Source organism: Oncorhynchus tshawytscha, linkage group LG31 (assembly GCF_018296145.1).
Source record: "Oncorhynchus tshawytscha isolate Ot180627B linkage group LG31, Otsh_v2.0, whole genome shotgun sequence".
Taxonomy (NCBI): domain Eukaryota; kingdom Metazoa; phylum Chordata; class Actinopteri; order Salmoniformes; family Salmonidae; genus Oncorhynchus; species Oncorhynchus tshawytscha.
Window position 1 is genome coordinate 17,446,021 of NC_056459.1, and position 27,915 is coordinate 17,473,935.

The 27,915-nt window shown below is 42.7% G+C and overlaps 2 protein-coding genes across 3 annotated transcripts; one reads left to right on the forward strand and one right to left on the reverse strand.

Moving 5' to 3' along the window:
* Positions 1 to 1,326: 1,326 nt before the first annotated feature.
* sdhaf3 (succinate dehydrogenase complex assembly factor 3) lies at positions 1,327 to 15,884 on the reverse strand. Its single transcript, XM_024395545.2, has 2 exons — positions 15,338 to 15,884; positions 1,327 to 2,285 (listed from the first exon to the last, which is right to left on the reverse strand). Exons 1-2 carry the CDS (start codon positions 15,512 to 15,514, stop codon positions 2,085 to 2,087), a joined length of 378 nt encoding a protein of 125 aa, XP_024251313.1. The 5' UTR covers positions 15,515 to 15,884; the 3' UTR covers positions 1,327 to 2,084.
* A 553-nt stretch (positions 15,885 to 16,437) lies between these two features.
* LOC112229609 (glycoprotein-N-acetylgalactosamine 3-beta-galactosyltransferase 1) lies at positions 16,438 to 27,610 on the forward strand. Of its 2 annotated transcripts, none has more exons than XM_024395544.2 (4): positions 16,438 to 16,587; positions 16,815 to 17,007; positions 19,423 to 20,087; positions 27,195 to 27,610. In XM_024395544.2, exons 2-4 carry the CDS (start codon positions 16,839 to 16,841, stop codon positions 27,369 to 27,371), a joined length of 1,011 nt encoding a protein of 336 aa, XP_024251312.1. In that variant the 5' UTR covers positions 16,438 to 16,587; positions 16,815 to 16,838; the 3' UTR covers positions 27,372 to 27,610. The 2 variants fall into 2 exon arrangements, with proteins under 2 accessions (XP_024251312.1, XP_042166005.1); XM_042310071.1 differs by lacking the exon at positions 27,195 to 27,610 and adding an exon at positions 27,080 to 27,191.
* The last annotated feature ends 305 nt before the right edge of the window (positions 27,611 to 27,915 follow it).

Here is a 27,915-nt window from a genome sequence, read left to right on the forward strand (position 1 = left end):
TTTGACACCTACCTCCCACTGTGTGAGCGTAAGGTGCAAAGAACTAACCAATTTACCCTCAAATGATGCAATGAGGGAACATTTTCAGTTTCAGGTGTGTGTGTGTGACAGTACAGCTATACACTACAGACCAGCGGTCCGTCAATGTGTAAGATTGAGTACATCATACTGGGTTGTGAAAACCAAAACGTCTGACCAAGCAACAGACAAAAGGAAAAACAGAATGGAACATCGGATGGAATATTGTAGATATGATCATGAAACAGAATCTTTCAGCAACAAAAAAACATTGAATCTATTCCTAGATATGAAGAATAGAACTCAGGTCCCAGACTGACACCAGAGGGAACTACAGCCTTAGGTGCTATTGCCATTTGATCAAGCAATAATTGAATGGGGCAACAGGTAGCCTAGTGGTTAGAGCATTGGACTAGTAACTGAAAGGTTGCAAGATCAAAACCCTGAACTGACAAGGTAAAAAAATCTGTCGTTCTGCCCCTGAACAAGGCAGGTAACCCACTGTTCCTAGGCTGTCATTGAAAATAAGAATTTGTTCTTAACTGACTTAGTTAGCCAAGTTAAATAAATAAGAAAAATGACCCATTAGGTAAAAGCAGGCTCTGTCCACTGTCCATCTAGTTGATAATCCCCATTCATTTTGCCATGTGCCATTCTGTGTCTGCAATGTCTATTTCTTTATCCCAAAATACTTGCGAAGTGCAACGCCATACAAATTGCTCTTCATTGTAGAATAAAAAGTGTGAGCTTTTGAGCAATATGACATGTGTTGATGCACAACGACTTCTGTCACATTGCCTTCACTCCCTTAATCTTGGTTCACAGCGTTCGCTGCTACATGAGGGGACATGTTCATATTTCCACATGACTGACAATGAAACTCAGACACAAAGACAGACACAAACATGATTCCCTTACAATGGATCAGATTATGCAGGGGGACCGAACAAAGGTGGCGTTATTGATTCAATCGTTTTTTTTAATACTTCGCATCTTTGGAGGAAAGATGCATCTTCTCTCATTGCCATCGCCTCTGTTTCGTCTCTATATTGAGACATGAGCACTGCTTCACGCTCCTGCGAGAAGCTTCCCATGAAGCTAATTACTGACAGTGTTAGGGTCCAAAGTGGCACCCTATTCCCTAAGTAGTGCCCATGGGCCCTGGTCAAAAGTAGTGCAATATTTAGTGAACAGGTTGCTAGTTGTGACGCAGAAGTGTGACAGTGTAGTGCCAGTTTCAGGTCCTCTCCAGGAACCTCCGTTTTCCTCACAAACACAACAAGAGAGAAAGGAAATTAACACAGATACTGAGCATGCTGTGGTATTTTTATTTCACAGACAGTACTTTAATATAATTACAACATTTCCTAAAAGCATCCATTTCATTCGGGGCTTGAGTGCAGTTAGTTTCTTCGGAGGTGTACCAGTCAGAGTACCTCAGATTTTGCGGCAAGTCTAAGTCACACATCTCTTACTCTTCTCCCTGGCTCCAGCGCACTAGTCTAAAGCAGGGGGACAACTAGATTCAACCGCAGGCCAATTTCTGTCATTTGCACACTGCAAATTGACCAGAAGCAAGCCCAAAAACAGACTGTATTTGATAATAACAATCATTTCATACCTTGATTACATTGAGACACCATCACATATGTCTCTCTCTACATTTCTGGGAATACTTGGGAACAAATGTTCCTGAATTACATTTTTGAGCTGAATTCGATGCTAGTCTTTTTTCACTAAAAACTTTGGCGGGCCAAACAAAATCACTTGCGGGATGGTTTTGCCCCGCGGCTTGCCTGTTGCCGACCCCTGGTCTAAAGTGTCTTTCTCCCTCGTCGCCTTTCTTCATCTGCACTGATGAATTGGACATATCTGTGGGGTGTCCACTGTGTGAAATGAAACGTCTCGCTTGAATAAGTGACTAAAAGAGACTAACCTGTCCTGTAAAAATACAGGTTCAATGAAGAAAAAAAAACTGTGTATGAAGGAGAGGAGACAAGGAAAGAGACACTTTAAACTATTGAGATGCACCACCTCCCTCTCTGGTCAGTATGGGAGCATCCCGTCTACTCCTTCAATCCTTCCTCCTGGATGTCGAACTGTCTGTTGGGCTTGGTGGACTCCAGCATCAGCTCATACAGCTGTCCCACCTGCTCGTCCTGGAACAGTTTGAGATCCCCCTCCGACAGCTCTGCTCCAAACTCCACCTTCTTCAAATGGTCCCTAGCAGACTCCAGCACCTGGGTCTGCAAGGTGTCACGGTAGTTCTAGAGCAGAGACAGAGAAGGAACATTTAGACTGTCCTGGTAGTTCTAGAGCAGAGACAGGGAAGGGACATTTAGACTGTCCTGGTAGTTCTAGAGCAGAGACAGGGAAGGAACATTTAGACTGTCCTGGTAGTTCTAGAGCAGAGACAGGGAAGGAACATTTAGACTGTCCTGGTAGTTCTAGAGCAGAGACAGGGATGGAACATTTAGACTGTCCTGGTAGTTCTAGAGCAGAGACAGGGATGGAACATTTAGACTGTCCTGGTAGTTCTAGAGCAAAGACAGGGATGGAACATTTAGACTGTCCTGGTAGTTCTAGAGCAGAGACAGGGATGGAACATTTAGACTGTCCTGGTAGTTCTAGAGCAGAGACAGGGATGGAACATTTAGACTGTCCTGGTAGTTCTAGAGCAGAGACAGGGATGGAACATTTAGACTGTCCTGGTAGTTCTAGAGCAGACACAGGGAAATAAAGGATCATTAAGACAATTCATTTCCGGTAACACTTCACTTGACACCTACCGTCATAACACGTTATGACACGGTCATAACCATGTCGTAACAGCTGACAACTTGTCACAATATGGTCGTAACACTGTCATGACCTATATATTTACACCTGTTGTGACATATATTGCGTTTTATGCCTGGTTATGACACCTACATAAGAGTGTCAAAACCCACATTTATTCAAATGTGTTTTTCCCTGCCAAGAAGATGACTTTCTTCTGAAAGTTTGCTTCTTAAATTCTTTGTTGTTGTTGTCCCGAATTCTTTAAAGTCACGTTTTTACACTTGACACTGTCAAGAAGCATTATGACCATCCTGTGTCCCTTTACTTGGACTAAGAAGATATGCTTTTTGACAGTGTCATAAAGTGTTATGACCATCAATCATAATCCATTTAGGCCTATCACGTACATGGCCTTATGTCAGTCATCAGAAACACATAATCCACCCAGGCCTATCACGTACATGGCCTTATGTCAGTCATCAGAAACACATAATCCATTTAGGCCTACACTGTCATGGCCTTATGTCAGTCATCAGAAACACATAATCCACCCAGGCCTATCAAGATATGGCCTTTTGTCAGTCATCAGAAACACATAATCCACCCAGGCCTATCACGTACATGGCCTTATGTCAGTCATCAGAAACACATAATCCACCCAGGCCTATCACGTACATGGCCTTATGTCAGTCATCAGAAACACATAATCCACCCAGGCCTATCCCGTACATGGCCATATGTCAGTCATCAGAAACACATAATCCACCCAGGCCTATCACGTACATGGCCTTATGTCAGTCATCAGAAACACATAATCCATTTAGGCCTATCACGTACATGGCCTTATGTCAGTCATCAGAAACACATAATCCATTTAGGCCTATCACGTACATGGCCTTATGTCAGTCATCAGAAACACATAATCCACCCAGGCCTATCCCGTACATGGCCTTATGTCAGTCATCAGAAACACATAATCCACCCAGGCCTATCACATACATGGCCTTATGTCAGTCATCAGAAACACATAATCCACCCAGGCCTATCACGTACATGGCCTTATGTCAGTCATCAGAAACACATAATCCATTTAGGCCTATCACGTACATGGCCTTATGTCAGTCATCAGAAACACATAATCCACCCAGGCCTATCACGTACATGGCCTTATGTCAGTCATCAGAAACACATAATCCACCCAGGCCTATCCCGTACATGGCCTTATGTCAGTCATCAGAAACACATAATCCACCCAGGCCTATCCCGTACATGGCCTTATGTCAGTCATCAGAAACACATAATCCACCCAGGCCTATCACGTACATGGCCTTATGTCAGTCATCAGAAACACATAATCCACCCAGGCCTATCCCGTACATGGCCTTATGTCAGTCATCAGAAACACATAATCCACCCAGGCCTATCACGTACATGGCCTTATGTCAGTCATCAGAAACACATAATCCACCCAGGCCTATCACGTACATGGCCTTATGTCAGTCATCAGAAACACATAATCCACCCAGGCCTATCACGTACATGGCCTTATGTCAGTCATCAGAAACACATAATCCACCCAGGCCTATCCCGTACATGGCCTTATGTCAGTCATCAGAAACACATAATCCACCCAGGCCTATCCCGTACATGGCCTTATGTCAGTCATCAGAAACACATAATCCACCCAGGCCTATCACGTACATGGCCTTATGTCAGTCATCAGAAACACATAATCCACCCAGGCCTATCCCGTACATGGCCTTATGTCAGTCATCAGAAACACATAATCCACCCAGGCCTATCCCGTACATGGCCTTATGTCAGTCATCAGAAACACATAATCCATTTAGGCCTATCACGTACATGGCCTTATGTCAGTCATCAGAAACACAAAATCCACCCAGGCCTATCACGTACATGGCCTTATGTCAGTCATCAGAAACACATAAGCCACCCAGGCCTATCCCGTACATGGCCTTATGTCAGTCATCAGAAACACATAATCCATTTAGGCCTATCACGTACATGGCCTTATGTCAGTCATCAGAAACACATAATCCACCCAGGCCTATCACGTACATGGCCTTATGTCAGTCATCAGAAACACATAATCCATTTAGGCCTATCACGTACATGGCCTTATGGTCAGTCATCAGAAACACATAAGCCACCCAGGCCTATCACGTACATGGCCTTATGTCAGTCCTCAGAAACACATAATCCATTTAGGCCTATCCCGTACATGGCCTTATGTCAGTCATCAGAAACACATAAGCAACCCAGGCCTATCCCGTACATGGCCTTATGTCAGTCATCAGAAACACATAATCCACCCAGGCCTATCACGTACATGGCCTTATGTCAGTCATCAGAAACACATAATCCACCCAGGCCTATCACGTACATGGCCTTATGTCAGTCATCAGAAACACATAATCCACCCAGGCCTATCACATACATGGCCTTATGTCAGTCATCAGAAACACATAAGCCACCCAGGACTATCACGTACATGGCCTTATGTCAGTCATCAGTCAAAAAGAGGGTGTTTTGTCCTAATCCTGAAATCTGCTCCTGCATTCATCAGAAACAGAGCACTGGGGTAGCTGCATGTCTGACATCAATGTGTGCACAATTACAATGATCATTTAATATGGTCCATTTCTGAAAATGCTATATAACGTAAACATACTACTGACCAGTAGGCTATGGTGTAATGCAATGTTTTGCCTTGTGTGGTAGGTTTTAAACTCTTATGTAGGTGTCAAAACCAGCCATAAAATAACGCCATGTTGTCACAACAACTATAAATACATGTGTCATGACAGTGTTTTTATTTATTTTATTTAGGGCTCTGGCGGTAATTACATTTTCTCAGCTGGTTACTGTCATGCAAAATACATCCGTTCTCACGGTCATGACATGTTGAGCATCTCCAGGCCTCCATGCATACAAGCCACTGATGTGTGCTTTTGGAACATCTACATTTTAAAAAGTCTAATAAATCAATTTAATATACACCATCACAATACATCCATTATGTATTTTATTCAGGTCTAAAGAAACATTATGATATGAAGAAAATGTATTTCAGAAGAACAGAATATGAGTTGGTCTACTGTATGTTACCTGGCTATGTGCCATGCCATAGACTGTAGACTTGTTCAGTTAGCAGACAAGATATGTTTATAAGTCCCGTGGCATTATTTTATATTATATGATTTTATAGTAAGAAGAATATTATTGTCACTGTCACAACAGGTGATATTCCTGTTTGAGGAGCATGCTCTCACTGCCCCAACAGGTGATATTCTTGTTTGAGGAGTTGCTCTGTATGAAGAGCATGCTGCGTGACAGGTGATATTCCTGTTTGAGGAGCATGCTCGCACTGCGTGACCGGTGATATTCCTGTTTGAGGAGCATGCTCGCACTGTCACAACAGGTGATATTCCTGTTTGAGGAGCATGCTCGCACTGTCACAACAGGTGATATTCCTGTTTGAGGAGCATGCTCGCACTGCGTGACCGGTGATATTCCTGTTTGAGGAGCATGCTCGCACTGTCACAACAGGTGATATTCCTGTTTGAGGAGCATGCTCTCACTGTCTCAAAAGGTGATAATCCTGTTTGAGGACCATGCTCTTACTGCGTGACAGGTGATATTCCTATTGATGGAGGGACAATAGAGCCCTGACTACCAGGCCATTAGGACCTGATGGAGGGACAATAGAGCCCTGAGTACCAGGCCATTAGTGCTGATGGAGGGACAATAGAGCCCTGAATACCAGGCCATTAGGACCTGATGGAGGGACAATAGAGCCCGGAGTACCAGGCCAATAGGGACTGATGATCATTAGCGAGTTGGGTACTACCAATACATGTCCAGAGTGCATGAAAGCAGACTCAACGATCACATGGAATTTTACTGCTGGCATGACTGATGACTGCCGGTGTGGCGGTAATACAGTCACCATAACAGCCCTATTTCTGATTACTGTACCACTAATCACATGCTCAAAGTACCCCCTGATGTGCAAATGATCAAATCGGCTTATGTCTTCCCAAGTACCCTCTGGTTCTCTGTGTGTACCTGGCCTATCCACACTGCTTTAGACATATCAAAGAACTAACCATTCCATTCCCCTCCAGCGAATCCATTGCTCTGGCAAACCCTTGCCTACAGAGGATGTTCAGTAGCCAATTCAGCAGAATTACTGAAAATGATTAAGGAAACACAGTAGATAGGCCATGTATGAATATATCACATCAATATGGAAAGCCCATATCCCTTGAGTCTATAGAGAAACATCATTGGCCTGCTTTTACCACCCTCACTGGGGAAAATATGATATGCATGAATCAAGCCATTCTACAACACGAATCTATTCATTAGCACCACGTAAGTTTGATTGGTTATAAAGGAGTATCCTCTGATTCTTATCTCTGAATTCCTGGACTGACAGTATCATGGGATTTGATACGGACACTACAGGGGTCACTGGCGGATGATTTGAGGTCATTTTAAGGGTTAATAGAGGTCATAGCCCACACCTAACCTGCAACGCATCCAGTCAGAAATGGAGCGCAGGTCCATACATAGAGATTGTCGAGTCAAATAAGCAATATACAGTGGTATTTGCAGAGGCGTGTGGTTCAGAACTGTTCAGGGCTAGCAGCAAATACTTTGGTAACTCAATGATGTTCTTCAACATGCCAGTCTGTCACACTACAGTCATTCTCAAAACTTTTGGCCACGACACAAATATTAATTTTCACAAAGTTTGCTGCCTCATTTTGTATGATGGCAATCTGCATATACTCCAGAATGTTATGAAGAGTGATCAGATGAATTGCAATTAAGTCCCTCTTTGCCATGCAAATGAACTGAATCCCCCAAAAACATTTTCACTGCACTTCAGCCCTGCCACAAAAGGACCAGCTGACATGTCAGTGATTCTCTCATTAATACAGGTGTGAGTGTTGACGAGGACAAGGCTGGAGATCACTCTGTCATGCTGATTGAGTTCAAATAACAGACTGGAAGCTTCAAAAGGAGGGTGGTGCTTGGAATCATTGCTCTTCCTCTGTCAAACATGGTTACCTGCAAGGAAACACTTGCCGTCATCATTGCTTTGCACAAAAATGGCTTCACAGGAAAGGATATTGCTGCCAGTAAGATTGCACCTAAATCAACCATTTATCGGATCATCAAGAACTTCAAGGAGAGTGGCTCAATTGTTGTGAAAAAGGCTTCAGGGAGCCCAAGAAAGTGCAGCCAGCGCCAGCACCGTCTCCTAAAGTTGATTCAGCTGCGGGATCGGGGCACCACCAGTACAGAGAGCTTACTCAGGAATGTCAGCAGGCAGGTGTGAGTGCATCTGCACGGGAATCCCCTTCCCGATTGTTTAGGGCATCCGGAAAAAAGCTTGTCCGGAGAAGACAAGGTGGGCGCTACCATCAGTCCTGTGTCATGCCAATAGTCCTGAGACCATTCATGTGTGGGGTTGCTTCTCAGCCAAGGGAGTGGGCTCACTCACAATTTTGTCTAAGAACACAGCCATGAATAAAGAATGGTACCAACACATCTCTGAGAGCAACTTCTCCCAACCATCCAGGAACAGTTTAGTGATGAACAATGCCTTTTCCAGCATGATGGAGCACCTTGCCATAAGGCAAAAGTGATAACTAAGTGGCTCGGGGAACAAAACATGGATATTTTGGGTCCATGGCCAGGAAACTCCCCAGATCTTAATCCCATTGAGAACTCGTGATCAATCCTCAAGAGGCGGACGGACAAACAAAAACCCACAAATTCTAACAAACTCCAAGCATTGATTATGCAAGAATGGGCTGCCATCAGTCAGTTAATTGACAGTATGCCAGGGCAGATTGCAGAGGTCTTGAAAAAGAAGGGTCAACACTGCAAATATTGCCTCTTTGCATCAACTTCATGTAATTGTCAATAAAAGCCTTTGACACTTATGAAATGCTTGTAATTATACTTCAGTATTCCATAGTAATATCTGACAAAAATATCCAAAGACACTTTGTAGAAATTAATATTTGTGTCATTCTCAAAACTTTTGGCCACGACTGTACATTGTACAATATCAGGAAAGGCAAGAGTCTAGGGCTGACACTGACTATAAGAGATATGGGGGACGGGAATCCATTATTTTATTTTCTAAAATGTCAACCCTTCAGAGCACCCTCTTGCAGCTCTCAAAGCACACATTACTGCATAAAGAGGACCAAACCTCTTAACTAATACAGTGCAGTGAGAGCACTCCGCATAGTGATCACATTTGTGCAGGACAATCTGATCAATATAAGAGGTTGATCACTGTAACCGTAGAGTGACAAATACAGGTAACAGAACAGTCAACAAATCCTTTTCAATGATTCCTTTTCCCTGGTATCCTCCTTGCTATGCTACTGGGACAGATGATGTCCATCAAGCTAGTGTGACCTCTGCTGAAGCATGTCCAAGACAACATAGTGTGTCATTGGACACAGCCCAGACAGACATGTTAAATCTGTGTCAAGACCATTTACGAATCAACGACAAGGAGATAGAGCAAACATCTGTTTTTATTCATAAAAATTGAATACAAATCCCTGTCTGGAGTTGGAACAAATGTTAGGACCTCGCATCGAGCCATTCATAAAGACATCGGAAAGTTCTGGAAGCGGTTCAATTTAAGAAATAACAGGCCATTTGTCTAAAAGGCTTTCTCCTGTCTTGTACATAATGGAATTATTTTGAGTGTTGGCCAAGGGGTCATATTTTCTTGGAGACAGAGGAGAGCAGTCGGGTCTCCACGACAACCCCAAAATGATTTTACTAGTGGCTCCAGCACAGACCCAGGACAGACATTTCAATGTCACATTTATATTCAAACTTTTTAAGAAACCTGTTGACTGTCATGTAGAAATGACTTTCTCAAGGTTACAGTACAACTTTATTTGTCCATTGGTAACAACAAATTCAGTATAAAGCTGATATCCAAATCTAATCTACTTTCTCGGAGTAAGTTTTGAACAACAGACAATCGGTGTACTTTTTTAATGCATCTCTTCCGTAAACATATTTAGTCTAAACTATACGACTGGATTTGCGCCAAAGCAATGTGGGTAAAGTAGTCCCCAGACTTGCTAGGGTAGCTTTGGCTGGTCAAAACCTCCCTCTGAATCTCGACAACTCAAACGTATGGTCGGCTGCAAATCTCGCTCTCTCTAAAAGTAATTCCCACTCCACTCTCTCTCTCTCTCTCTAAAGGTAATTCCCACTCCACTCTCTCTCTCTCTCTCTCTCTCTAAAGGTAATTCCCACTCCACTCTCTTGCTCTCTAAAGGTAATTCCCCCACTCCTCTCTCTCCAAAGGTAATTCTCTCTCTCCAAAGGTAATTCCCCTCCACTCTCTCTCTCTCCAAAGGTAATTCCCACTCCACTCTCTCTCTCTCTAAAGGTAATTCCCACTCCACTCTCTCTCTCTCTAAAGGTAATTCCCACTCCACTCTCTCTCTCTCTCTCTCTCTAAAGGTAATTCCCACTCCACTCTCTCTAAAAGTAATTCCCACTCCACTCTCTCTCTAAAGGTAATTCCCACTCCACTCTCTCTCTCTAAAGGTAATTCCCACTCCACTCTCTCTCTCTAAAGGTAATTCCCACTCCACTCTCTCTCTCTAAAGGTAATTCCCACTCCACTCTCTCTCTCTCCCGAGTCCCTAACATACTGGCTGTATCAAGCAGACCTGGTCCCTGCTTCTGTGGTGTTTCTCCCCCTCATGTGAGAGCTTGTCTGTTTTGATACAGGGCGATTTATTAGGAGGAGCTCTATTCCACGGGTCCTATGTAACTGAATCAGACTGAACACTCAGTGCTTGTAATCTGGTTAGGAGTCTGTGTGTGTGTGTGTGTGTGTGTGTGTGTGTGTGTGTGTGAGAGAGAGAGAAAGAGTGTGTGTGTGTGTATGTATGTATGTGTGTGTGTGTGTGTGTATGTATGTATGTATGCGTGGGTGTGTCTAAGAGAGTGTGTTTGTGTGTGTGTATGTGTGTATGTAATCACATTTAGGAGTCTCGCTCCTTGTCTGTTCTTTGGGCTCTGCCTGCCGCCCTTCCGCACTTCTCTGAGGCAGCTAGGACGGAGGAAGGGAGTGGTGATTCACCCACTCCTTAATTAATGAATAGAGAGAAAGAGAGGGGGAAGAGAGAGATAGGAGGATTCTGAATCTGAATGCATTGGTTACATCAGGGCTCTACAGCGCGACCATTTCACTGACATTTGCGAACAAAAAATGTGCAAAATAAATTGCTGCCGTAGCTATTTTGTTTCACTGCATGGTAATCGCACAATGAAATACCAATCCCATTTCCCATCTTGCATAGCAGCTGTGCCTGGGGGGGATGTGCGACACAGAAATATATATATTTTTTAATTGTATACATTTAAAAAAAATTTTTTTACCTTTATTTAACTAGGAAAGTCAGTTAAGACAAAATTCTTATTTACAATGACGGCCTACCGGGTTAACTGTATTGTTCAGGGGCAGAACAACAGATTTTTACCTTGTCAGCTCGGGGATTCGATCCAGCAACCTTTCAGTTACTGGCCCCACACTCTAACTACCAGGTTACCCCAAATAGAATGAAAGGACGGGCTTGGAACCTGGAACCCAGGTAGCCTAGTGGTTTGAGCATTAGACTTGTAACTGATCAAATCCCGAGCTGACAAGGTAAAAAAAAAAAAGTTGTTCTGCCCCCGAACAAGACAGTTAACCCACCGTTCCTAGGCCGTCATTGAAAATAAGAATTTGTCCTTAAAACTGACTTGCCTAGTTAAATAAAGGTCAAATAAAAAAGATTGACTGGTAAACTCAGCGGTACACTTAACGGCTGCCTGGTATTGTGATGCAATAATTTGACCAGAAGAAGATCTGTTTGGAAACGTTGTCAATTAAGCGTTGAATTGGGAGCTTTAACAGTGTGAGGGCCTTCGTGTTCTATACTAGTATTCTTTATTAGCCCAGCAACTATGTTTTTAAGGATGTGCGTATGACCACACACTTTTCAACGTAAAGATAACTGCCAAAATAATAGAAACACTTGAGTAAATGAGGGAAACAAACTACAGTGCATTCGGAAAGTATTCAGACCCTTGACTTTTTCCACAATTTGTTAAGTTCCACCTTATTCTAAAATGGATTAAATTGTTTTCTTTCCCCTCATCCCCTCATCAACCTACACAAAAAGTCTTTCCAGAGATGTTCAATTGGGTTCAAGTCCAGGCTCTAGCTGGGCCACTCAAGGACATTGAGACTTGTTTCCAAAGCCACTCCTACGTTGTCTTGGCTGTGTGCTTAGGGTTGTTATACTGTTTGAAGGTGAACCTTCACCCAAGTCTGAGGTCTTGAGTGCGCTGGAGCAGGTTTTCATCAAGGATCTCTCTGTACATTGCTCCGTTCATCTTTCCCTCAATCCTGACTAGTCTCCCAGTCCATGCCGCTGAAAAACATCCCCACAGCATGATGCTGCCACCGCCATGTTTTACTGTAGGGATGGCGCCAGGTTCCCGCAAGATGTGATGCTTGGCATTCAGGCCAAAGAGTTCAATCTTGGTTTCAGCGGACCAGAGACTCTGGTTTCTCATGGTCTGAGAGGCTTTATGTACCTTTTTGCAAACTCCAAGAGGGCCATCTTGTGCCTTTTACTGAGGAGTTGCTTCCATCTGGCCAGTCTGCCGTAAAGGCCTGATTGGTGGAGTGCTGCGGAGATGGTTGTCCTTCTGGAAGGTTCTCCCATCTCCACAGAGGAACTCTGGATCTCTGTCAGAGTGACCATCGGGTTCTTGGTCACCTCCCTGACCAAGGCCCTTCTCCCCCGATTGCTCAGTTTGGCTGGGCAGCCAGCTCGCGGAAGAGTCTTGGTGGTTCCAAACTTCTTCCATTTAAGAATGGAGGAGGACACTGCGTTATTGGGGATCTTCAATACTGCAAACATTTTTTGGCACTCTTGCCCAAATCTGTGCCCCGACACAATCCTGTCTCGGAGCTCTCTGACAATTCCTTCAACCTCATGGCTTGGTTTTTGCTCTGACATGCACTGTCAACTGTGGGACCTTATATAGACAGGTGTGTGCCTTTCCAAATCCTGTCCAATCATTTGAATTTACCACAGCTGGATTCCCATCAAGTTGTAAATAGATCACAAGGATGATCAGTGGAAACAGGATGCACAGGATTCGAGTCTCATAGCAAAGGGTCTAAATAATTACGTAAATAAGGCTTATCTGTTTTGGATTCGTAACATATGATACGAATCGAGCACCCATTATGACACCATTGACTTGAATGGGGATACCCATTCTATTTATATGCTGTGCTTGCACTGTAGATCTAAGTGAAGTGCTGAAAGGTTCTAAAAATTAAGCCCACCACACAGAAGTTTGTCTAATTTAGCCGAAAGTCTAGTAGTGTGACTTTGTCCTCGTGCTTCTTGGCTATTTACATCCTTTTGTTCACACACCAAGTTATTTTTCAATGTTAGTTTGAGTTTGCTGCATGTGCTAGCGAATAACAGAGATTCAGTCTCATTCAGAGACATGCCAGTTTCACTATTACCACGGCAACCTTCCGCCCTTAAAGGGACAACTGAACATTGTCTCAACTAAGTGACTAAAATATTTGGGGGTGCATTGTGCCTGATTGATCATGGACCACGGCAAAAACATTTTATTATTATTATTTATTTGATTCATGTCAGCTAACATAGTACAAAGTTGTCGGGCAACACAGCTCACGCAGACCGTGATGAACACACATTACTCAAGTTCAAAGTCTGTAAACTGTTGTGGCCCTGACAGAGATATTAGAGTGGTGAGAAAGGGACCAACAGACTGCACCAGGTTCAATGTAATTACTGCACAAATAGCCTATAATTGTATAGAATTATTATTTTACCCCCAAAAACAAAGAAAAATGTATATATTTATCCTTTCCGTGTGGCCCGGTAGTGAATGTCCACGGCCTGGTGGTTTGGGACCGCTGCTATAAACTACAATATTATGCAACGCTAGTGTTGATGATATTGTACAACATTTCTTTTTTGCCGTTTACATTTTGTGCTACTGCACCCTTTAAGCCAGTGGTACCGGTCGATCTCATGTGTCTGAAGGTACAAATCAAGTGCACTATATGCCGACCGCTGGCTAATCGGGTGGCTAAGATTACCGTGTCCGCATTAACATAGCAGGCGTAAAAGAAAGGTACAGCAAAGTTGATACTGTGAGATTTCAAAACATTTAAAACCATGACTAGAGAGAAACTGTCAAAGACTGTTTATAAAAGTGAGTTTATGTTTAAGTTCTTACTCAGCACTGTCAACACTTTTATAAGCCATAAAATGTGCATTCTTCCTACTTCCACTCCTACTACAACCAACTGTAATGAAGGAGTAGGAAAGTGTATCATGAATTTGTGCATGAAGCGACTCGAGTTTTCGCCATCAGCTGGAAGACAGTGTCAGTGGAGGAAAGGGAGAGCGGAGGGACGTTGAGAGGTGGACCCTGTGACTGACCATCAGTATCATGTTTTTAAATGGTCTGAACAACAATACATGTGATCGGTAGATCTCGGCTTGCGTTTTGACTCAGAAAGTGATCTTGACTCAGAAAAGGACCACCGCTTTAAGCTCACCTGCGATAAATGTCAAACTGACAAAAATGGTATCTATGTATAACAATACAAGGTTCATTTAACAGTAAAATAAGACTAAATGCATTTCAAAATGTAAGCTGTGAATGCCTGAAATCTATTATCGTGTAGAAGTTAACCAAATGATGCTGCTATTGTGTGACTGTGACATACAGGCTCAATAACTAGGATGAAAAATATTTTCAATTGGTAAGAAATAGTCATTAATGCCCATGACATGTGCTATCCTGTGCATATATATGCACATGAATATTTTAATTGTAAATAAAGTATGATCAGAGAAGATACAAAACATATCTGAAAAATGTGTTTATCTGGGGGTCACCTCAACACCAACGTTTTTTTACAGCTTTGAAAGTGGTCACTAGTGGGTACTTACACAGCTGTCAATAACCTAATAATAAAACATCTGAATGGCTTAAAATAAAAACGGTCATGGATATAACAACCAGATAAATGGGTTGAACACAAAGATTGACGTGGGCTTAATAGATACGCTGCATGTACTACAATACTGATGATAGATAACATATGTTCATTGTGCTGTGATTAAATCTTGATGCAGAGATATTGTCTAGGCTCTGGAATTATGGTAAACACCGCCATCGTGCGGCGAGGGATTAAACGGCACATGTTCTTCTAGAAAATAGTGACCAACGATATTTGTTAAATCTCCTGTCCCTTCAAATATCCTCTATTCAAGGCAATAACTAGCATGGCCATAAGTATACGTACGTGCTTATCAATTGATTTATTAGCAACACATGTATATCTATTGACCGTGCACATGCAATGACAAGCAGTTCTGTAGTGTTGCCAACTTACCCCCCATTCCCTCATGAAGACAGTGACCTCCTCGGGCGCCGCCGTTTTGTTCCTTCTGAATTCATCTTTGACATACTGGTCTCCCAGCGCTCTCAAATCAATGGGCAGGAACCGGTGCAACAGTAGAATCCTCTTGTACAAAGAGAAAACTCTTGATACATGGGAAGGATTCGCCATGAAGTTGTTGGCAAGAGAAACACGTAAAAACAAATAAATCTAGTAAGATCGCTAGCCAACTATGTATGACGGTTAGCTACTTGACTTTCCTTCAAAGACAATTTGGTGGCTGATTGTATGACAGGTGAATGTTAACTAAACAAGCTATACGAATCTGTGATTGCTGGCTCGAACTCACAACTTTCAGGTTTCAAGCTAAACGTCCCGTTCACAAGTCCTTTCGTGACAAATGTCGCATGACACATTCAGATAAAAGCAAATACCTCTGTAGATGTGCAGTTTTGTCAACTTAGTCACATTAAAACAAGGACAGTTATTCAACAAAACAGCGTGCCCTTGTTTATCCCGGAAGTAGAATTTTCTTTGACCATTCACAGACCTCAAGATGACTGTTTTCTTATAGTGCCCCTAGCGGTGAATTTGTATTTGGACGTAAAGTTATTCACGTGAATTTCATATGTTCCAGTTATTGGAAATGACTTGAACCAAATGATATATGCATTGCAGCACTAAGCAGTAGCCTAAATGACAAAAAAAACAAATCAGTCAGAGGATTCTCAATGTCCATCGTAACCTGAGACAAGTATTATAAAGAGTGGTTATGAACATGTTATAGAACTGTTACAAAGTTGTTATTTATAAAAACAGGACATTTTTATTTGAGTTCCCTCCCCCAAAGATAAAGAGAAAAAAATTAAGTCATTGCAGGTAAATGGATGAAAGCACGATCCGTATACCGTTCGCTCAATATCCGAATTTAAACAACAAATACAGATACCATTTGTATCAGTGGATATGATCATGCACAGACTGAAAATGTGTCAATTATAGCCTACTAGTGTACATACATACTCACAGTCTCGTCATCAGATGTATCAGACATGGCAAAATTAAGACAAACTGCTTGGTAACATTCCATGCATGAGTATAGGAGGTACCTGATAAACCATGAGTTCACCTGCCTATAAAACTCACTCCCACCGCTATGTGCTCTTACTCTTGTCAATCCATGCTTCTATGCGTTATCCACAATCAGAGGAGAATATTTGTGTTAAACATTTTTGTGTGAACAGGTAAGCCCGTTTTCTTCCAGTAAAAATGAACAACGATCATATCAAAATATTTGAATATCAAAATGTTGCAAAGTGCTCAGCTTGTAAAGTGATCTTGAACATGATAGCACAATCAACGTCAGTTGTATACTGTATATAGCATATTTGCAAATTATTTTTGACAGGTTGGAAGTAACAAGTGTTTGTTCACCTGCCCTAACTCACTTATTTTTTTGTATCACTCACAGGGTTTGGTCTGAAAGAGGGGAATTATGATCACTCTTTCACTGGTACCCTTTGTGTCTGGGCTGTGTATAGGATTTCTGTCTATTCAATACTTTGTTTACTCAGACACCAGCACTGCAAAACCAGCTGTTTTCTCACTGGGTAACTCCAGTGGAGTTCATAATGACAAAAGGGTTCCAAGACACATACACTCAGGTAATTGACTTCTGAATATCCATTCACTGCATTTTATTTGTGGCTTTCTTAATCCCAATATTGTAGTAAAATGTTATTCATCAAAACGAATGTAATGTAAACAAATGCGTTTAGAGGTTTTCTCCACTTGCTATGACGATGTAAGGTCTAAGTAGAAAGCTTTTTTTGTGTGTGAGAGAATCTTCTAACATCTGTGATTCCTGAAAGAATTCTGGTTCCAAGATGCCAGTGGATTTGAGCATAGTGCTGAGAACACTACTGTTCGGGGTTTGATTCCTGCATAGGCCATATGCAGTTGTTTCAATGACAACCAAATACTTTGGATAAAGTACAGTTTCCCAAACTCGGTCATGGCCCCCCAACAAAAAAACGTTGGTGCCCTATCACTACACAGCTGATTCAAATACAGTGCCTTCAGAAAGTATTCAAACCCCTTGACCTTTTTCCACATTTTGTTGTGTTACTGCCTGATTTAAAATGGATTAAATTGAGATTTTGTGTCACTGCCCTACACACAATACCCCATAATATCACAGTGGAATTATGCTTTTAGACATTTTTACAAATGTATACAAAATGAAAAGCTGAAATGTCTTGAAAAGTTTAAATGTGCTTAAGAAGTCACAAAATAAATTCATGGACTCACTCTGTGTGCAATGTGTTTAACATGATTTTTGGTACCTCAGTCGAGCAGTGAAGTTGAAACATAGATTCAACCACAAAGGCCAGGGAGGTTTTCCAATGCCTATCAAAGAAGGAAACCCCACCTAAACTAAAATCTGACATTGAATATCCCTTTGAGCATTGAGAACTTATTAATTACACTTTGGATGGTCGTATCAATACACCCAGTCACTACAAAGATACAGGCGTCCTTCCTAACTCAGTTGCCAGAGAGGAAGGAAACCGCTAAATGTTGGAATATTGCTGTGGAGACTTGCTTCCATTAAGCCACAAGAGAATTAGTGAGGTCGGGCACTGATATTGGGCGATTAGAACTGGTTCACAGTCTGCGTTCCAATTTATCCCATAGGTGTTAGATGGAGTTGAGGTCAGGGCTCTGTGCAGATCCCCTGAACGCAGCTCACTGTCCAGATTCCAATCACCTGAATTCTGATCACCTGTTCACACACCTGTATGTTATTATCACACACTATTTAGTTCAGTTCTTTGCACCTCATCATTGAGAGGTATTGATTGTTTTCTGACACACTTCTAGTTGGAGTGCTGGTTTTACTGTAATTTAATCTTCCCATGTATGATAGTTTTGGCCTGCCTCACTAAAAATGCCTTTTACCTATTCCCTGCCTGTACCTAAGCCTATCGGATTTCCTGTAATCAACCTATTGCCTGATCTCCCGGATGACGTTACTAGCCTTTTCCCTGCCTGTATGGTTGCCTTTTCGGACCCCCTGTGTATGACCTTCTACCTTCCCCTGGGCCCAGCTACATGCCTCCTCCTGTGGTCCTTTACAAATAAACACCTGCTGTGCCCTGCACTTGAAACCAGCTCTCTGTCTCCCATCATGTTCATGACAACAGCAGCGTATGTGATGGGTCAAAAGAGTTGCAAAAAGGGTCAATGCATATAGTTAAGTAGTTAACCAATAGCTACCCGGACTAACTATTTAGCAGTCTTACGGGGGTAGAAGCTGTTCAGGGTCCTGTTGCTTGCAGACTTTGTGCATTGGTACAGCTTGCCATGCAGTAGCAGAGAGAACCGTTTAGACTCTTTAGGGCCTTCCTCTGACACCACCTGGTACAGAGGTCCTAGATGGCAAGGAGCTCGGCCCCAGTGATGTACTGGGCTGTACACACTACCTTCTGTAGTGCCTTGTCGTCAGATGCCAAGCAGATGCCATACCAAGCCGTGATGCAGCCCGTCAAGATGCTCTCAATGGTGCAGCTGTATACCTTTTAGAGGTTCTGAGGGCCCATGCTAAATCTTTTTAGCCTCCTGAGGGGGAAGAGGTGTTGTCATGCTCTCTTCATGACTGTGTTGGTGTGTGTGAACCATGATAATTCCTTAGTGATGTGGACATAGAGGAATTTGAAGCTCTCAACCTGCTTCACTACAGCCCTGTCAATGTGGATGGGTGCGTGCTTAGTCCTCTGTTTCCTGTAGTCCATGATCAGCTCCTTTGTCTTGCTGATGTTGAGGGAGAGGTTGTTGTCTTGGCACCACACTGCTAGGTCTCTGACCTCTTCCCTGTAGGCTGACTCATCGTCGTTGGTGATCCGTCCTACCACCGTCGTGTCGTCAACAAACTTAATGATGGTGTTGAAATTGTGCACGGCCACGCAGAAGTGGGCGAACAGGGAGTACAGGAGGTGTCTAAGCACGCATCGAGTTTGGGACACCCTGTGCTAATTGACCACACTTTTTATTCATTATTTTTAAATGAACTCTTTCAGATGAGGACAGGAATGTTGCAGCCAACCTGTCCCAAAATGTACGACTACTATGTTGGATCATGACTGGGCCTAAGAACCTGGAGTCCAGAACCAAACACATCCGGGCCACCTGGGGAAAACGATGCAACAAAGTCCTCTACATGAGCTCAGTGGAGACAGAATTCCCCACGGTGGGGCTCAACGTAACTGAGGGACGAGACCAGCTCTACTGGAAGACCATCAGAGCCTTCCAGTACATCTACCAACACCACCGCAACGACTACGACTGGGTCCTCAAAGCCGACGATGACACGTTCGTGGTCATCGAGAACCTCCGACACACATTGTCTAAACAGGACCCGGAGAAGCCTGTATACTTTGGGAGAAGGTTCCGCCCGTTCGTCCAGCAGGGTTACATGAGTGGTGGAGCCGGCTATGTCCTCAGTAAAGAAGCCGTCAGAAGGTTCATCAAGGGATTCGACACTGGGAAATGTTCCCACTTCTCCACCATAGAAGACATGGCTCTAGGGAAGTGTATGGAGACTATGGGTGTGGAGCCCGGGGACTCCAGAGATGTGAAGGGAAGGCAGACGTTTCATCCCTACCCACCACACATGTACCTGGTCAAAGAGCCACCCAGAAAACTGCCCTGGTATCTCTTATACGACCACTACAAACCAAGAGAGGTAAGCATAGCCTAACCCTAATAAAGTGGACACTTACATCAAGTATGATCATACATACCATTCTATTCAGTTATATTTCAAGCTCTGTGTGTGGGTGTGATACTCCCTCAATCATGTGTAATGTATATTGAGAGGTGTCATAGATGCTTTGGGTTTGGCATTCAAAGTGTTTTATGATTGAGTAGCTACAGTAAATATTTACTCCTGGATTTGTACTTATTGGGCAGCAGGGTAGCCTAGTGGTTAGAGCGTTGGACTAGTAACCAGAAGGTTGCAAGGTCAAACCCCCCAGCTGACAAGGTACAAATCTGTCGTTCTTTAACCCACTGTTCCTAGGCCGTCATTGAAAATAAGGAAGTGTTCTTAACTGACTTGCCTAGGTTTGTGCGAGCCGGAAAGGCTCATAAGACAATAGCCTATATTTTGTTACTGTATCGTGAGGCAGCATGATGTTCAAGTCTATCACAGGGCCTTATATAAACACTTGTATAATGTATAATACAGCATTTGGTATACTACCTAAACCAGCCTTTCTTAAAGTATGGTCGCGACGTGTCAGTGTAAATGTATAATTATTGATTAGGCCAAGTGCATCTGCGCTCTCTGCTTAGCAGCGGTCCCTGCTCAGTTTGGCAGCTGCGCGAGTGTAAGAGGGAAATGCCCGTGTGCTTCTCGGTTTACCGGATCTTTTTTCTGCAGTTTTCTTGAAGATCACTCCGCGATCCACCCGATGCAGCGCTGTCGTTCAGGCAGCGGATGATGCGCTGTTAGCCATTGACTTGTCCTTCCAAATCACTAACCGGTGTTATCAAATGGACTGATGCTAGCCACAAGTTCTGACTGAGCTCAGTTGTCATGAAACACATATACAGCGATGAGTATCTCTCTCTTTCATACAAACTTATAACGAGGAGCGCCCACAATGTGTTTTGCGTGTGGAAGTGCTTAGTAATGAGTCTCTTATGACGAACAAATTAATAAAACGACACGTCCTGACCAAACATCCACAGCATGATGGTAAACCCAGGGAGTTCTTACAGAACAGGACAGAATGCTTCAGGAAAGTGCTTCGACAGTGAAAAAGTCAGCTAGCAAGGCATTGTAGTCATTTTAAAACAGGTGAGGATAAGCAGAAATAAGGGAGTACTAACTCTTATAGTAGTAGATGTGAGTTTTTCTTTCATACAATCCCCTGGCCTTGTACACAGCAAATAGCTAACATTCGCCAAAGCGAGCTAGCTACTGATAGTGCATCCCAGTAACAGTACAGATGAAGATGAAAAATGATCAGGCCTACTGTATATCTTACTGTAGAAATAGTTAAAAACTAGTCTAGGTTGGAACTGTTGCTGTTAAAATACAATAATAATTGTTATTCTTAACTGGAATAAACTGATTGAAGCAAGATGTTTTTTAACACTCACACAGTTCTGGGTTGCTCATCTACAGCAGGAAGCGGTCTCCTGCCTGACTGAGAAAGCAGATGATGTTCTGGTCCAGTTTGGCACCACATACCTTTGCGAGTCAGGGTTCTCAACTCTGACATACTTAAAAAAACAGAAACAGTTTCAAGGCTGAGCATGACCTCATTGTTACACTGTCAAAAACAGAGCCCAGAATAGACATGCTCATTAGGACTGCTGTGTGTTCTGGTCTATGACATCAACATTGGGAAATGTGCAGGCTTTGCACACGGCCCAACTCTCTTTTCAACAAAGCACAACTGTCTGTTTCTTGCGAGAACTGGTTTTGTAACATTATGATGTAATCTGAACAAGGAAACAGATCTGAGCCTACCATAGACAAACCATTTATAGTGAGTGTATGGAATGTGTGAAGAAATCCATGTACAGATAAGATATACAGCAGGTACTCTCCAGGGCTGTGCCAAGATACACAGTTTAACACAGACTGTCATCAACCTCAAGCTAATTTCAAGCTATCAAATGATTAAATAGTCATCCAGGAGTGTCAAAATATAACTTTTCCCAAATGTAACTTTAAACAGGCCACACAGTGAGAATAGTTGGGATGTGATGACATTATCTATAGTGTTTAAATAGTTTAATACTGTAACTATGGTGACTGCTTTACATGCAATGCATTTTCACACTGTTTAAACTCAAATACTTACATTTTAAATAATCGCTGCTCTCTCACAGACTTCATAAACCAAAGGGTTATATAAAGGTTTTTAACATCATCGAGTTATTGTCAAAGCAATTTTGGCCCTGTTCCATGCCGATCTACAGAAATCAAGACATCCCCATCACAAACCCCTTAAGGGGCTCTTCATTTGTCTTGTTAGAATAGGTCCCTTGTCTGTTCCTGCCACACTCTGATTGGTTTCACCTGTCTTTGTGCTTGTCTCCACCCCCCTCTAGGTCTTGCCCATCTTCCCCATTATCCCCTGTGCATTGATACCTGTGTTCTCTGTCTGTTTCCAGTTTGTCTTGCCAGCATGTTTTCCCGTCTTCCTGTTTTCTCAAGTTTCTGTTTACTAGTTTCCCGGTTCTGACCATTCTGCCTGCCCTGACCCGGGCCTGCCTGCCGCTCTGTACCTGCCTGACCCCGACCCGATTACAAACCTCTGCCTGCCCTAGACCTGTCTTTTGCCTGCCCCCTGTTTGGGTCAATAAACATCTGTGATTCTAGCTGTCTGCATCTGGGTCTTATCCTGAGTTCTGGTAGTTATTTTATCAATGTATTTAGATAGGCCTATGTTATTTGCATGGATTCCATGTTGTATTGACTGCTATGAGTGTCAGTGTAAATAAAACTCAACTAGAACCATATACTAGGCAGTCTAGCATCTAGTCTTGAACTTGATTTAGAGTCTTGAACTTGATCTAGACCAACATACTGGGCAGCGTCATGAAGTCGTCGATCAGGTACACGTGCTCCTTATCTGGGCCAGAGGTGATAGCAATCATCTCAGCCTGGAATTCTGCGTACAGCGGGTCTTTCTTATTTACCACTCTGATGACAAACATCTCAATGCCGGCAGCCCCTCAGGCTGCACTGCATCACGCCGGTCTGCGTGCCCATCGGCTAGTATCACGGCGACTTTATGAACACCGGGCCGCGAGGCCTGGAACAGCTGGTTGGCTCTCAAGAGGGCACTACCCATAAAGGTGCCCTCGCCCAGGTATAGCATCTTCCTCACAGCAGTCAGAGAAATTACACAGACAGAGACAGACAGACAGACAGACAGACAGACAGACAGACAGACAGACAGACAGACAGACAGACAGACAGACAGACAGACAGACAGACAGACAGACAGACAGACAGACAGACAGACAGACAGACAGACAGACAGACCGACCGACGACAGACCGACCGACCGACCGACCGACCGACCGACCAGTGGATGAATGTGTGAGTGTAATTAACATCAGACAGAAAGGATACAGCAGAATGAACACAGGTCTGCTTCAAGAATGTCAAGACATTAGCTCAGAAGGCTAACACAGTTGTAGCATGCAGGAAACGCTGGATTTGAACCCAGTCTGTAACAGGTACTCATCTGCTTCAATACTACTGACCTTAATATCGTTCTGGCTGGACTGCTGCTTCACATTGACCACCACCATGTCTAAATGACTGTAGAGGATCACACTGATACCGCTGGCCTCACAGTTCACAGACACACGGTCAATCAGAGCGTTCACAAAGTCCTTGACCACCTCAAAGTTCTCCGGTCCAATGCTCTCTGAGCTGTCAATCACAAACGCCAGCTCTAGAGGACTCTCTCTGCACTTCAGACCACAGCCTGAGAACAAACAGAAAAAGAAACGTCAGCTAACTCTGTAAGTCAATAGTGTTTATGTTCTGTACACATCCATTCATAGTAAATGAGCTGTTTTAACTCACCACAAATGTCCCTGATCATTTTGATGACGTCCTCTCTCTGTGGGAGGAAGAAGAAAACGTTATTAAGATATAAAAATATGGTTGAGAGACTTAACAAAGGTGCCATTATGAAACAGTATGCATTTTGTGCTCTACTCACTGTCAGGCCAGGTTCCCCCTTCTCACCAGATTTCCCCTGCAAGTTTGGACACAGGTTAGCAATCAACATATAAATGAACCATGAAATAAGTTATTTTATAACCATGATGGGACCAGAAGACTATCATACCATGTGTCCTACAGACCCTGGCTCTCCAAATTCTCCCTTGTCTCCTTTCCGCCCACAGTCTCCACCAATCCCCCTGTGTACAGTAATATGACAGTAATGTTAAGCACATCAACAAGAACATTTATAGTGAACAGCAAATGGTTGTGTGTGTCCATTTTGTCATTGAACCGGTCTGTGTGTGTTTGTTTGGCAGTTACAGCCCTGTGTGGGTCAGGGTTCAATTCCCGCAGGGATAAAAAGTGTTGGCTAAGTTTGTACCTTTTCTCCTGGAAAGCCATCCCCTGGAGGCCCCAGAGGGCCCATTGGCTCCTGGAACCCAGGCTCCCCCTGAAGGTCACAAGAAGACCAGACTAATGATTAGCATGGTTAATCACGGCTAATGTTATAACAGCTCACAACACTGTATACAGCGGCACACAGAATATTGTGCCACGTCAGTGTGATAGTACCAAAACCAATTTCCCTCTGAACATACAGATAACTGGGGCGGCAGGTAGCCTAGTGGTTAGAGCGTTGGGCCAGTAACCGAAATGTTGCTAGTTTGACATCCCTGAGCTGACAAGGTAAAAATCTGTTGTTCTACCCCTGAACAAGGCAGTTAACCCACTGTTCCTAGGCCGTCATTGTAAATAAGAATGTGTTCTTAACTGACTTGCCTAGTTACATAAAGGTAAAATAAAATGATGATCATTATCGCACACCCCACCATGCCTAGTCCAGTATGATAATGTGCCCCTACCTTGGGCTCCTGGGATACCTGGTGGACCTGGCTGGCCCACAGAACCCTGCAAAACACACAAACATTAGTTCAGTTCCACATGACAATTTTCAAAAAGAAAATAATTTGACCTTTTTTTAAAGGGGCACTGGTATTGAAAAGAAACAAGAGATGTTGACAATATGTGTCTGCAAACAGATCTACAGCAAATGAAGGGTCTATGCCAGGGTGTAGGTTCTAGGCGTAGGCGCTAGAGGTAGGAGCTAGGGGGTAGGAGCTAGGAGCTAGGCGTAGGAGCCAGGGTTAGGGGCTAGGGCAGGGGTGGGCAAACTTTTTGGCTCGAGGACCACATTGGGATGTTGCAATTCAACGGAGGGACGCATTTTTGGGGGGACCAATTGTTTGTTAAAATCAATTTGCAGGGGCATCCCGAGTGGCGTAGCGTTGACTGGGAGACCCATGAGGCGGCGCACAATTGGCTCAGTGTCATCCGGGCTAGGAGAGGGTTTGGCATAGGAGAGGGTTTGGCAGGCCAAGATTTCCTTGTCCCATCGTGCTCTAGCGACTCCAGTGGTGGGCCGGGCTCATGTACGGTGACACGGTCGCCTGGTGTACGGTGTTTCTTCCGACACATTGCTTCCGAAATAATATCCTATTGGTGAGCCAACTGGTAAATGCAGAGGGTCTTTTACTCAGTTATAAGGAAATCTTATCACTTTACAAGGTCCCTGTAACACCTAAAGATTTTGCAATTGTTTTAGATGCCGTTCCCTCAGGTGTTGCTTTATTATTCAGGAACGTGTCAAGACCTGACCCTCAGAGCCTACCTTCCGTTGACCCTGTTGACTCATCAGTAGTTTCTCTTTTGGTCCATTCTTTGTTTCTCTTTTGGTCCATTCAACAACGGAGCGATTACAAACCTTGTTTCAGCAGGATGTTGTATCTATCTATACCTTATGTCATGCCTTATTGGAATGGATTTATTGATAATATCTGTTGGAAAAAGTTTGGATGTTGCCACACACATACCTACTTGTTAACAAAATTAAGGAAGTTTCCTTTAAAATTATTCATAAATATTATCCTGCCAACCACTATATGAAGAAGTTAGGAGCTGACCTGTGAGAATCTGTTCTCATTAAGGAAAACATCAACTCAAATGGCTCCTTTTGTAAGGACCACCCAGAAACAGTGTTGCATCTTTTTGGCATTGTATTCATGCAAGAAAACTGTGGCAAGACATTAGTAGATTTATAATTGAACACATTTATGATGATCTTACACTATGGCGGAGAGATGTTTTCTTTATCGACGATAGAAGTAAGCTGAAACATTTTTATGTAATTAATTTCATTATTCTTTTGGCCAAATTTCATATTCACAAATGTAAATTTACAAACAAATAAACACATTTTCTTATCTTACAAAAATAAATTGAACTGTATTTTAAGACAATTAAATACTCTACTAACAAAAAAGCTGTTAGAATAATGAGTGTATGTATGTCCCTTAAGGTCCTTGTGTAATGTGATATTGTACCCCAGCCCAACTGTCCATTGTATATTATTTATATATACTTGTGTTCCCACATGTACTTCCTGTATTGATTTGTTAATAAAAAACAGAATAAAAAAGATGCGGTGTGGACTTGTCATTCCCAATCGTCATCACTCACCGCTGCTATCAAATGGACTGATGCTAGCCACAAGTTCTGACTGAGCTCAATTGTCATGGAACGCGTATACAGCGATGAATTTCTCTCTCTTTCATACAAACTTATAACGAGGAGCGCTCACAATGTGTTTTGTGTGTGGAAGTGCTTAGTAATGAGTCTCTCATAACGAACAAATTAATAAAACGACACGTCCTGACCAAACATCCACAGCTCATGGATGTGATCAATCCGTTTATTCCAGTTCAGAATGAAAATGATTTCTTGTATTTTAACAGCAACAGTTCCAACCTAGACAGATATGTAAGAGTGTTTTTAATGGGGGAAAATTAACATGAATATATATGGATATTTAATTTCATTGTTATTTGTTTTTGTCTATATTGCATTTGTTTTAGGCATAAGTGCAATGAAATGTACTGATATTTATCTATAGTTGCATATTTTTCTATGCTTAGGTCCCAGGAAAACACAGAATTTCTCATTTGGGTGCCAGGCTGAAAACGTTGAAGAACCCCTGACCTAAACGACTATTTATATACTTAGTCAGACTGTCGTTCTTCTTTCCCCCAGGGCCCAGAATGTTGTTCAGATCACATCGTATCATTTCACTACATCTACCCTGTAGAGATGTACACGCTGGAATACTTCACCTATCATCTACGGCCCTATGGATACAAGTACAGGTACAACCCTGATGCTGTAGCAGCTGAAATTGAGAGTAACACCACCACACCTGTCTCTGCTTAACACAGAGATATCACAGACGGACTACTGCACTGAAGAAAGAACTTATTAGTGTGTCATGTTTAAATGCCGAAACAACAGCCTGACATTGCCACTCTCTTTGGTAAGCTGAGCAATGAGACTGAGGAAATGGAACCACTCTCAAATTCACTGACATGGTAGTTTTAAACATATTTTGAAGCTATACATTATTTACATAGACAACAAATACATGAACAATAGAGTAATATAGTTTTTTTGTGACAGGGGAGACAGTTGTACTAAGTTGAGTTCTTTCTGTTGATAGAGTTTCACATTTCCTTTTTAATTTTGTAAAGGTAAAATGTAAAAATGTATATATTCTTCAGTCAAGTGTATATTTTTTACAACTTACAGTAAAACAGAGGATAACATGATATTTTGTTAAAATTCAAATAGAAGTATGTACTTAATGTGTTCTCCAGATTTCTGTAGGTCTAGTGAAATATTCAATTCAGATTGTTAGCTAAAGATTACATTTTGACTTAAGTTCAGTACACAACAGATCATTTTATGTCATGAGACTCCT

What these genes read in the sequence shown, in the direction of transcription:
- LOC112229609 (XM_024395544.2), top strand. Translation starts at nt 16,839, where the DNA reads ATGATCACTCTTTCACTGGTACCCTTTGTGTCTGGGCTGTGTATAGGA. An exon ending in TCCAAGACACATACACTCAG is followed by an intron (nt 17,008 to 19,422) that starts GTAATTGACTTC and finishes GAACTCTTTCAG; the next exon opens with ATGAGGACAGGAATGTTGCA. An exon ending in ACCACTACAAACCAAGAGAG is followed by an intron (nt 20,088 to 27,194) that starts GTAAGCATAGCC and finishes TCTTTCCCCCAG; the next exon opens with GGCCCAGAATGTTGTTCAGA.
- sdhaf3 (XM_024395545.2), bottom strand. Translation starts at nt 15,514, where the DNA reads ATGGCGAATCCTTCCCATGTATCAAGAGTTTTCTCTTTGTACAAGAGG. An exon ending in TCTTCATGAGGGAATGGGGG is followed by an intron (nt 2,286 to 15,337) that starts GTAAGTTGGCAA and finishes TCTCTGCTCTAG; the next exon opens with AACTACCGTGACACCTTGCA.